The sequence below is a fragment of the Barbatula barbatula genome, assembly GCF_947034865.1.
Source record: "Barbatula barbatula genome assembly, chromosome: 2".
Lineage (NCBI taxonomy): Eukaryota > Metazoa > Chordata > Actinopteri > Cypriniformes > Nemacheilidae > Barbatula > Barbatula barbatula.
Genome location: NC_136767.1, coordinates 19123910 through 19136088, shown reverse-complemented (window position 1 = coordinate 19136088; position 12179 = coordinate 19123910). Strand labels below are relative to the sequence as shown.

The 12179-nt window shown below is 42.2% G+C and overlaps 1 protein-coding gene across 3 annotated transcripts in view; it reads left to right on the top strand.

Annotated features, from left to right (window-relative positions):
* zzef1 (zinc finger, ZZ-type with EF hand domain 1) overlaps positions 1 to 12179 on the top strand; it is a 37233-nt gene that overhangs the window by 3407 nt on the left and 21647 nt on the right. For all 3 annotated transcript variants that reach the window (XM_079474460.1, XM_079474459.1, XM_079474458.1), the window contains exons 5-26: positions 98 to 297; positions 499 to 709; positions 4296 to 4412; positions 4890 to 5068; positions 5307 to 5405; positions 5517 to 5608; positions 5735 to 5880; positions 6050 to 6155; positions 6488 to 6706; positions 6874 to 6965; positions 7092 to 7294; positions 7459 to 7592; positions 8326 to 8396; positions 8489 to 8603; positions 8859 to 9018; positions 9162 to 9283; positions 9966 to 10088; positions 10598 to 10767; positions 10928 to 11009; positions 11337 to 11538; positions 11705 to 11835; positions 11921 to 12164. In XM_079474460.1, coding sequence (XP_079330586.1) covers positions 98 to 297; positions 499 to 709; positions 4296 to 4412; positions 4890 to 5068; positions 5307 to 5405; positions 5517 to 5608; positions 5735 to 5880; positions 6050 to 6155; positions 6488 to 6706; positions 6874 to 6965; positions 7092 to 7294; positions 7459 to 7592; positions 8326 to 8396; positions 8489 to 8603; positions 8859 to 9018; positions 9162 to 9283; positions 9966 to 10088; positions 10598 to 10767; positions 10928 to 11009; positions 11337 to 11538; positions 11705 to 11835; positions 11921 to 12164 — 3218 coding nt within the window. The remainder of the gene's footprint in view (positions 1 to 97; positions 298 to 498; positions 710 to 4295; positions 4413 to 4889; positions 5069 to 5306; positions 5406 to 5516; positions 5609 to 5734; positions 5881 to 6049; positions 6156 to 6487; positions 6707 to 6873; positions 6966 to 7091; positions 7295 to 7458; positions 7593 to 8325; positions 8397 to 8488; positions 8604 to 8858; positions 9019 to 9161; positions 9284 to 9965; positions 10089 to 10597; positions 10768 to 10927; positions 11010 to 11336; positions 11539 to 11704; positions 11836 to 11920; positions 12165 to 12179) is intronic.

Sequence of the window (12179 nt, the reverse complement as noted above, 5' to 3'; positions counted from 1 at the left end):
ACATTCCTTGACTTTTGTTTATCACTTAGTTATGAACCCATAAACATTTTGTAATTGATCAGTACTCTCATTGCCTTGTATGCTCATTCTTGCACAGGTTAAAAATGAAGCCAGACATCGTTTTGAGACGACTGGCCATTGCAGTAGCGTCAAATGACCACAGTTACATGCCTCAGCTTGTGTCCATAGCTGTGGGGAAGAACCAGCGATCCTTGCAGGAGATCAGAGACGTGAGGATTCCAAGTAATGTCACGGGATACGTACCGCTGCTGGACAACGCCAACATCTCCCATCCCTGTAAACACCCCCTTATACAGCAGAATTTTCTTATTGACAGTTTGTTTTTAATTAAGCTAGCAGTGTAAAATGTCCATTCTTTATTGTTTTTTTAAATATGTGCTTAACTTATGTCTATGTAAACATTAGCATTCTAGAAGCCTTTCTACACTCGCATGTAGGCAAATCTTAGAGGATTCAAGCTCTTTGTCTCTCTCACAGATATTCAGATAAACATTAAGCGCTGCCTGAGCGATGGCTGTGACACACGTATTCACGGTCTGAAGACAATGGGCTACCAGATCACCAAGAGCAAGGAGGTCTCCGTATCTGACGCCTCGGCTATATGGTATCTGTCACTGCTCACATCTCTGGTCACCGCTTCCATGGAAACCAACCCGGTCCTTGCACAGACTGTCTTACAGAGCACACAGTAAGTCAGGAGAAACAGATCATTTTTCTTCTCTGAAAGCGTGGTGGTGTTTGCATTATACTAGTTTTGATATTGTCACACTTTTTGAAGCATTGTTTTTTGAAGACTGTCTTTTTCGCTTTCTTAGCCTCCCTTTACAGTTATCAAAAAGTATTAGTTTTATTTGCATTTTAGTATCACATTAACAGACACATTTTTAGTTCAAGGTGATAAGTTAATGGTTTACTCATACAAAAAATGATAGGTGTAGTAGAGTGTCAGATGGTAAAATTATTACGATTATTAGTATTATATAATAAATAAATTAATATTTACGTGGTTACGAGAGTAACCTATTGTTCTCTTTCATCATCTGGTGTTCGAGATCCACTTTTGGGAGCGAAATGGACAGCTCCCCGATTGCCCAAAACACTCACAGTGAGGTTCTGTAAGCCAGAAAAGTATGGTCACCCCAAGGGGTGGTGCTTGACACGGTCCAAAATCATGCACCTGGCAACCCTGATGCATACAAATTGCTGCTGTGCGCATGCAGGACAGGAAACATGTATGAGGAACACACATGTAGTTAGCCCAGCAACACATAAAGTATTTGATACCCAGGCAGGAATGTGAATACCTGCTTGGTGACATGAATGTGCACGGCCGGCTTGCCCATTCAACCATGGTTCCTTATTACAATGTGTAAACAGAAGGTTATGGAATGTATCATGGAGGGGATTTGAAGACCTCACTCCTAAAACTGAATGTGCTACCAAGGTTTTGGTGGCATCCAATCAGTAGTAATGCACAAACGTATGGGGAGAAGCCCAGCTGGCAGCAGAGCCGATGTCCTGCAGTGATACACTTAACGCAGGGAAGCACTTAGGCATAAAAGCCAGGTTAGGCTTAAGAAAAACCTTATCTCCACTCAGAGAGAATTTAGTGCACAAGTGAAATAGTGAGCGTGTATGTTGCTGATAGACGCGTTTAGCTGATGCCAAGACCAAGAGCAAAACCGTCTTGAAGGACAGCAGCTTAAAAAAATTCCTCCCAAGGGATCAAAAGGAAACTGAGACAGGACCTCCAGCACCATGTAGTGGTCCCATTCAGGGACAGTTTTCCTGATGACTGTCAAGAAGCGATGGGCACCCTTCACAAATTTTGTATAGTAGCAACAACACGCAGGTGAAGCCAAAGTGCATTTAAGTTTGTCCTCTCACGGGCCAGGCCCAGATAGCCACCCTGTCTGGGTGATACATTTCCCTGTTCGCCTGAGACCATAGGTCTGTGCGGCAAGGGAGGCAGCACAGCTGGGCATATAACAGAGGGATTATATCTGCCAGCCACGGTGCTTTGGGTCATCCGGGAGCTATTAGAAGGAGAGACAGGCCCTTCTCTCTCACTCTGGCCAGTGTGGAAATTCTCAGGTTAAGAGGAAGAAAGGCATACAGCAGCACCTTGGGCCATGGGATGGCCAGTGCGTCCACCCCGAGGGGCGTGTCCACGTCCTTTAGCGAGAAAGACATAGGACAATGGGTGTTTTCCTGCAAGGCGCATAGATCCACGGCAGCCTGTCAGAATATCCTCCATAACATGCCCACTATCTGAGGGTGTAGGTGCAAATCTCCGTAGAGTGGCTTCCCCCTCCTCATCTGACACCCCAAGAACGCCCATTTCCACAAAAGCCAGAACAATACCTGTTGAGAAAGAGAGAGAGGGTTAGTATTTCATTTCTGTTATTTGCCTGTCAAGTATTCACAGAAGAGAGTTTTGAGTTTTTTTTATGTTGCGAGAGATGTGGTTGACCGGACTGAGTTGGGAAGAATGTTCCACCAGGAAGGAGTTGTGAAGGAACGGGAAACCTGCCCTTTTGAGAAAGCAATACAAGACGCTGATTGTTTTCTGAACTTAGGGTTCTTGATGGAGTGTAGGAGGATGTGAATCGGGGTGTATGCCGGTGCAGATCCAGTGATACTCCTGTAGGCAAGCATTAGTGACTTGAATCTGATACAAGCTTCTTCCAGTAGCCAGTGGAGGAGAGAGATGAAAAGGGGTATTGAGACCTTTTGGGCTCTTGGAAGACGAGGCGTGCTTCTACATTCTGAACTAGCTGGACGGGTTTGAAAGCCTTTGCAGGAAGACCAGCAATGAGAGCATTGCTGTAGTCCAACCTTGAGATCACAAGGGCCTGGAAAAGAAGTTGTGTGGCATGCTCAGTGAGATAGGGTCTATCCTTTCTAATGTTGAATAAGGTATATAGGCAAGAAATTCAAGTAGTTCTGTCGTGGCAGGGTTCAGATTGAGGTGATGCTCTTTCATCCAAGCTGAGGCTACGTAGCGAGCTGCTTACAGTTGTATTGTCTGGGAGAAATAAGATGTAAATTTGGGTGTCGTCAGCATAACACTGATAGGAGAAGCTGTGTGCCCGGATAATGGGTATCAAGGATGTGGTGTAGATGAAGAAAAGGATTAGTCCAAGCACCGATACAAGAGGGACCCCACTGATCATGTGGTGAGCAGTGGACAGCGAACCCCTCCATGACACCCAGAAGGATCTGCCAGTGAGGTAGGATTTGAACCAGTGGAGAGGGGAGCCTGAGATTCCTGGTGATGACAGGGTTGCTAGCAGTATCTGGTGATTGACAGTGTCGAATGCTGAAGATAAGTCTAGCAGAATCAGGACAGAGGATTTAGATTTCACCTTGGCTAGCCGCAGTGCTTGTGTTACCTATAGAACGGGACTGCTTGTCGTCCAGTAGTTTATTCTGGGATAGGAAGGAAGACACCTGGTTGAAACCTTTCAAGATTTTTCGCAATAAATGTGAGGAGAGAAACAGGTCTGTAACTGTCAGTAGTAGAGGGGTCCAATGTGGGTTTCTTAAGTAGGGGTGTGACCTGGGTTTGTTGAATGTGGATGGAAAAGTGCCGGTGAGCAGGTAGGTGTTGTTGATGTGTGTGAGTGTGATGGATATGTCCTGAAGGAGATGGGAGGGGATTTGGTCAAGGGGACAGGTGCTGGGGTGACTGGAGAGAAGTCCAGTGACTTAATGTCAGTCAGTGTGGTGAAGTAGGAGAGCTTTTCCTGGGAGTAGCGGCAGATTTAGAGAGCGACATATTTGTGAGAAAGTCTGAAAATCTGTGGCGGGCAGCCGTCGAAGGGGAGCAAGTGAGAAAATGACACGAGCTTGGGGTTAGCTTGATGCTAACATGGCTTAATAGACGACTGTCATGTCTAGCAGGGCTGATCAGACGATATGTCCACCTGAAGACAGGCAGTGAGCAGTGAATATCCAACCGAACCGTGTTCGCAAGAAGCGAATGTCAGATGGAGAACAGCCGCATGGAAACCTTATATGCTCTCAGGTAAGAGGTGGGGCCTGGCATTGGCTGCGCACTTTTGTCTGTCTAGCCAGACTTTGTGTAATAGGATACTTCCGCACAGGTGAGGTACGGATGCCCTTCCCATAGGTGGATCTCGAATACGAGATGATGAAAGATAACCTGTTAACTTTTTCTAAAACATCACAGTAATACCATGGTACTGTCATTTTATTGTTCTGATGAATTCATGTTGAATTAATTTAACTGTTTTTTCACTGTTCTCTAGGAAAGCTTTACAGCATATGCCACCCCTGTCCTTAACGCCGTCTTCAACAGAGTTCCCCAAATTCTTCTCGGCAAATATTCTAGAAGAGGTGGATGGATTTTTACTGCGCATAGCAGAGTAAGAAACAACTCTTTACAGTCAATTAGCACAAATGCAGCACATGTTTATGTCTGTTATTAATAAGTCAGTGTAGACAATGGTCTTTAGAAGCGACAAACCCTTTTTGTTGTAATTATACAACACAGGTCAGCTTGATAATAATGGATTACTGTTTCAGTCAGGGGTAATTTCATTTGAAAGTAATTGTACAGCCGGCCCCTCTCTTAGAGGAAGTGCTTAACTTTCAACTATCCTGTTATCTTATTTTCTCTCTTTTTCTCTCTCTCATATCTCTTTACCTTTATTCTGGTGTTTGCCCATTTCTGCATCAAGGTTGTATCATTGTGTCATTGTGTACTGTCTTTTTATGGCCAGGTGGTGTTGCATTTGTTGTTTGTTTGATTTCCCAAACAAAAGATACAGTTATGTTTAAATGTGTATTGTAATCTGATTGAATCCCCCCCTCTCTCTCTCTCTGTCTCTCTTTTGCTCTAGCTGCTGTGTGTCTCCTGAGGCTGAACTGACTCTTCTAGCATTTGCTCTGGCACGAGGCAGCATTGCTAAAGTCCTCATCTCTCTGTCTGGTATCTGTCAGCATCAGGACTCAGAATATAGAGCATCCGCATTGCTGGCCTCCATGGCGTCAGTCCGGCTCAGATTGCTCTTCCGGAATGGTAATGCACAGTAGTTGGATGCTGATCTTTAGCTTCTAAATCTGATATTGAATCCAATCTTTAGACTCATCTTGAGATTCATAATTCATTAAAAAATGTTCTTGCTTAGTTTATTTTGTTTATTTTTGTTCGTTGCATCAAAAAGCATTTTATAGAACATTTTGTTTTTAATTTTGATGGATTAGCTGCATTTGCAGTACTGCACTATAACACATATAAACATAGTGTTCATGTGCAGGTAAACCCCTTCAGCTCCATCTCCAGGCGTGTGATGTCAAAAGTAAAGAGGAGAAGTCTGGTCCAGAAAACATGCTTACAGAACCTAACACTGGCGACGGTACAAACACCATTTATAACATACAGCACTCCTTATCTTACATTCAAAATAGGACTTCATAGATACTTTATAACCAAAGTGCTTTAGTGAAATACCCATTTGGGGTTGCAGGTTTCCTGACAGAGAACGGAAAGAGGAAAGCCAGTGTGATTCTGTCCACTGAAAACCAGAGCTGCTTTCAGGTCACACAGATCAAGATTAAAGTGAGTCTTTTGTATAAACTTATTATTTGCCTTTATAGTTTTTTACGAGCATGTTTTACTTGATCGATCTAGTTTTCAAAGTCTAGTTTTTCTTTACATATTCATCCCAGCATTTCTTTACCTCAGGTGCGTAAAGGGGCAATCGGTGCTAAATGTGGCCTGGTGTTTGCGTACAATGACAACGAGGCCTTTGATGCAGAAAAACACTTCAAACGATTCAAAAAGTATGATAGCTGGGATTCCAAAGACTACAAAGAATTTGTCCAAGACAGGTTTGTCAAATTTTCACTTGGTTAGTTTGAAGCAAACACTTGCAGAACATTAATAAACCACATAAGATACTAATAATTTCATTAAGAATGATTCTGAGTAAACTCTTGCAGTTACCTCTGTACCCCCTACATATATATACATTCACATTTAAATTCATACTCACTCCAGCACAAGGACATCAGGGATGAGTGAAGATGATCCGCTTGGCTGGTTTGAGCTGGAGGAGGACTGGAATGACGTGGATATCAAGCTACAGCAATGTCGAGTATCAAAAGTAGGATTTCTTTGTTTCTATCACTAGATTTTCACCTGTTTATCTGCAGAAAATACACAAAACACATTTATAAAGAAATGATCAGGTTTTAATGGTGTTCTTATACAGTAGGTACTAGACATTTACATTTATGCATTTGGCAGACGCCTTTATCCAAAGCGACTTACATTGCATTGTATTATACACTTGTTTCTGACTATGTGCAATCCCCTGGGATCAAACCCATCACCTTGGCATTGCTAGTGCCATGCTCTAACCATTGAGCCAAAGGAAAGCTCAGAGACTAGTTATTTGTTTACTAACCCTCTCTCTGTATGTCTGTCTTTGTGTAGTTCCTCATGGTAAAGTTCCTGTGCACTAGGCAGGACACATCAGAGCGGTTGGGGGTTCAACAGATGAGTTTTAGTGGCTATTTGTGTCCAGACTCTGAGCGGATAGAGGATGTTGAAGATTTGAGCGCTCAGAATGAGGAGAACAAGTCAGGCCTGGTCACAGGTCTCACACTCATGATGAAGACCCTTTATTTCATCCAGCAGCTCACCAGAGACATGGTACATCTACCAAACCCCTGATTTGTTTTATCACAACTCTGTTTTTTCATTCACTGATGTTGATGTTTACTTACGATGATGGCTGGAATTCCCAAATTCTGTCACATTATGGTATCTACGTTTGAATCCATGTCCAATGAAATATGAACCCAGAACCTTTGTTACAGGAAGCATCTTTGTCCAAGCAGAAGTCCCTGCTTGACTTCAGTGACCTTAACCTGGTTCTGTTCTGGGATTTTTACCGCAAACTCAGGTCTATGTGAGTACAACTGTAAACATAGTTGCACGTATAGTTTATCAAAGTTACGCAACCATGTCAATTTGAGGCTTTAATGTGTTTAGTCTATGTTTCTGTCTTATAATATGTCTTTTTGCTTGTGTTCAGTGTGGGAGAGGAGGCATTAAAGACACGGGTACTTCTGCTTCAGCTGCTTCAGAACTGCTTCTCGATGATGCCCAACCTGACAGAATCCCAGTCCTCAGATACAGCGAACTCATCGTCAGCATCTGCGTCTGCCTCGCCCTCAACCAGCGCAAATGTAGACCCTGCTGAAGCTGTCGGGGAGCTTTACAATCACTTGTGTCAAGGTGAGACTCTCAAACGTGCTTTCACAGATTATTTTTAATGTCTTCCTGAAGGTCACGTTTCTGGAGTGCTGTTGTGTTCACAACTTTAAAGTTTAACTATGCTGTTCAGTGTGGGGATAATAGTGGTGGTATGAGAGAGTAACTGTAGGTTATGTGCTCTGCAGTGGTGGATGGGCCTGAAGGTGAGGCGGCGGGGGAGAAAGCTCTGAGGAGAGAAGCTGTGAAAGCCATTCTCAATGGAGCTGCTATCTTCTATCCTAACAAACAGAGCAGGAGAGACAAGCTCTTTCACATGATGGTAAGACTTTGTTTTTACTCATTTGTGCGTTTGTGGTCCATTTTTGGCCTCAGCACTAAACAAAATGTGAGGTTGAGAAAACGTAAAAGTTTAAGGCAACAAACAATCAACTCAATTGTGTTGACATGTCACATGTCTTTTAACCTCGCTACAAAAAAGTGTTTGACCAGCTGCAAATAATTAGGCAATACATACTGATATCTGAGTTTACTCAATTCATGACATAAAATCCACTCAACTCATTAAAAAAGAACATAAAAACTTGAAACTTGTGTGGAGACAGGTGGCTATTTGTTATGACATTGCGCCGTGTGTCCTGTCTCTTGCCTTCCCTTTGTAATTAGCCCTTGTTAGTGTCCCCTATATCTAGCCCCAATTTCCTCTGTCCTGTGCCGGTTCGTATAGAATATGGGAAACTACACAGTTCTGAAGCACTATTGACCCTCATAGTAGTTTTTTTTTCTGTACTATGGAAGTCAGTAATGCCCCAGATCTGTTTGATTACAAATATTATTCCAAAAATATGCACACAGGTTTGAAACAACTTGAGGGTGTGCACATGATGATCGAATTTTCATTTTTGGTTGAACTATCCCTTTAGATTAAGTCTATAAATAATCATCATTGGCGACAAGTTGAAGACTAATAGTATTTCAGTATTCACAAAATAAAAAATTTGCTTTGCTATTAAAGAATCGGTGAGAATTTTTTTATTTTTGTTTCTTTTCAATAGAAAAACATAACGGAGGAAAATCAACCGGAATCTGTGAAACTGACATTCGAATCACTCTGCAATTACTTCAGGTATCAAACTCCTCCATTTAGTTTTCTTTCCTATTAAAATGTACAGCGTTCATCCTGCTCTCACACATTGCTGCTCATTCATCTGTTTCCAGCGATCAGGACCCCAGAGGTCTCCTCTTGCTGCCCCCTAAAGGAACCCTGTCTAACTTCGATATCTCCCCCATGCTGACAGTCATGGACACTATGCTTATTGTAGCCACTGGAGAAGTATGTTCAACCATGGTGACATCTGCCAACTTCATCTAGTCACACAAACCCTCCACACAGGCACCGTGGATATACGACTCGTGCCTCACATGTTTACAAGCTATTAACATCTGTTAGCTGACAGCATGTGTTGTAATACAGAGTATCACTTGTGATGTGACGTGTAGTTCCACATGAGCTCTTCTTTGGTTACGGCAGCTTTGTTAAGAGTAGTTTAATGTTTATTTATGTAAAACTGCCACCTCTGTCTTTCAGTGTGAGGTGTTGATGCAAGAGTCCAGCAAAGGGTCTATATGGAGGGTCCTGCTGTCGTTGTTCTGGGCTCTCCAGGGAAGTCTGCTCTCCTGGTGTTTCATGCAGATCAAAGGAGGAACTAGCACCTCTGCTGAACTGGCTCGGGAAATCCTGCTCAAATGTGAGCATCCTTCTTTTGTTCTTTCAGACTGGATTTACAAAGCCCTTCAAAATGCTTCAAAGAATGTAGCAATTTCAGGGTAGTAACTTCACAGCTGTTTGACACTTTCTTAACAAATCTGTCCTGTTTCTCTTGACTCGCAGATGTGGAGCAGTTTCTGGACAGCACCAGAAACATACTGAGTTCTCTTATTAACCGCTTCTCTGGAGCAGATATCACGGAGAAACTCAATGGATCCATCCTGGCCATGGCAACCCGGCAGCTGGTAGCAAACACTTCATTTTACTTCTACAAACTATTGCATGCGCTATTTTTTACTGATGTCCGAAACCTGAGTAAACTACTACATTCCGTACATTCGTTCACTTTTCTTTTTTTACCCACAATGCACTCATTTGATGTACACTCGCTCACTCACTAGTTTATTAAACGTGATGAATAAGCATGCTTGACAGTTGTTTTGTTCTCTTGATTTGAAACTAATACAACAAACGTGACAAATAAAGTGAAAATGAATTTGAGCATTTTATAAAACGATCCACAAAGCCACACAGGTGTAATTTAAGCTAGTTCTAAGACGCCGGCTATATACGTCAGTGTCCGAAATCACATTTTCATTCACTTCTTCCCCACATAGTGGACTCAAATGTAATTTGCTATATAGGGAACAGTGAAGGAGTAAACAAGGGAGCCGTTTCAGACACTGCATGTGTCTTTGTTGTGGTAGCTTCACTGTGTCACAGTAACACTATGTCTTAACTAGATACTGTGTTATAACAAGAGCCCAGGAGTGTGGCATGACAAAATCATGAACATTAAATACAGCCAATCAGAACAGTTTTTTGTTTGCGTATGGACTAATAATCACAGTCTATGATTAAAAGCAATGTGATCTTTGAAGTCTGTGTTTTGACCCAATTTGGTGTTTGTTTTGTGTCTTGTTGCAGACAATCTTTCTGTTGGAGTTGTGTGCTCTGGATATTCCTCATTGTGTGCTGCTGAGGAGATTCTACCCTCTTACAGACCTGTTGAAGAATCTGGCCAACGACACAGAGGAGATCTTCTCTAAGGTCAGTCCTCTGCGTGCCGGTTCCTGTAGCTTAACTGAAAGAGCATTTTGTCAGCAGCATAGAGGCTATGGGTTTGATCCCAGGAAATATATACATACTGATAAATTGAATGCACTGTACATCTCTTTGGATAAAACATCTGCCAAATGCATCGATGTTAATGTAAGGCATTACGACATGTTCAGGTATTTACACTCAGGTGAATGCAGTTACAAGCATAGTTCATGCTAAATGTATTTGATTTTATGTTGTTTACAACCAAAAGCATCCCAAAGTAGATGCAGTAGTGTATACACTACACTTACACATAAAAAAAAGAAAATCACCTGTAGTTCATATATCTCCAGATTCCAGTATGAGAAGATTATTATTTTGGGGAGACCTGTTCCTTTAAAAGAAATAGAATTGCAATCGGCTTTTATCACATTGGCACAACATTAATGTATTGACCTGTACATGAATAAGTGAAGAAAAGGGAGCTGTTTATACATTTAGTTTTTGTGGCATAGGTTGATATGGAAGGATCCCAAAAGACTCAACAGCCTGTCGTGTTGAGGACGTGGAACATGGAGTCCCCTCACAACTATGAGAACAGCAGACACGAGACCACCGTCTTCGTCAGTCCTGGAGCCACGTCCTTTGAGGTGGAGTTCGATGAACGCTGTGAAACAGAGAAAAGGTGGGAAGAGCCGTTTCTAAAATGTTTTGCTGCCACCTTCTGGCAATCACTGACTAGCAGCTCTTTCAGAAACTGTCATGTGGCTTAAGTGTGAAGTCAAATCTGAATATAGAATTGAACTACTGTAATTGCATTTAGACTGATTGATTGTTTTTTGTAGATACGACTATCTGGAGTTCACTGATGCTAGAGGAGGAAAAGTGAGATATGACATGAAAGTCGGCACAGAGAAATGGCCAAAGGTGCGAGAAATGTTTATGAGAGTATTACTACACATTTTAATTGTTAACTTATTTGACTTCTTCTAGTCTTCACAGGCTTATGTTTTCTTAGGTTGGTATCAGTTTAGTGGCTTAAGGACTTTATTGTATTTCTGAATAATACAAAAATAAGCCTTATGTATGATTAATAACGCTGAATGGGTTTTTACTTAAGATGTTTTGTGTGATTTTCATATTTTTTATGCATTCTCATTTTTAAGAAATAAAACAGCATTATATTGTGCAAACATACATTTTAGTAATAGTAAACTAATGTATGAAATAATGCAAATATATATATTTTTTCAGAAAGTGACCTTTAAAGCAGGTCCCCAGCTACAGTTTCTCTTCCACTCAGACAGCAGTAATAATGAGTGGGGTTACAAGTTCACTGTGACAGCGTACGGCCTGCCAGACGTCACCGTATCCTGGACCTCTGACCTGCAGCTGCTTGTGTCCAGACTGATGGGTCGTCTGGCCTCACGTACTATGGCATTAAAATCACCTTACGGTAAGAATACGAACACTTTACAACTGTGCCAAGACTGAGATGCTTGAGATGCGTCTTATTATTTATACATGTTCCTACCATGTTTATCCGGTTTATTAAGGCAACGACTAGGATATCTTATGTATCCAAGTGGACTAATTATAATAATCTTGTCTTCCTTACGAAGAGATTCGCGGTGTGAAGGAGTTGCCTGCAGGCGTGATGAACCATGTGTTGTCTTCTCCTCTCTGGAAGCCTGTGTTCAGACATGGACTGAGTCAGTTTCCCAAAGATGCGCCCAGCGCAGACACTGATCAGGTGACGGTCTAAAAGTGTGTGTGTGTTGTCTAAATCATCAGCTGTACTCACTTAATTACATTTATCTGTCAAATCTGGCCTACAGAAAACAGCATCTCCTTCAGCAGATGAATTGGTGGAGTTCTTGATGGAGTTTGCTCGTTGGGATCCTTCCCAGGATGCCTCTGACGCCAGGACAGAGCTCATGAGAGCTCTTATGATGAGCTGCAAGAAGCAGCCAATCAGAAACGAGATTGCTGCGGGGTCGAAAGTGGACCAGGCTGTGAATGCCATGTGGGCGGCAATGATGTATCACACACCTGCGCTTCACCATAGTCTCAGGATCTTTGGTATTTCAATATTCA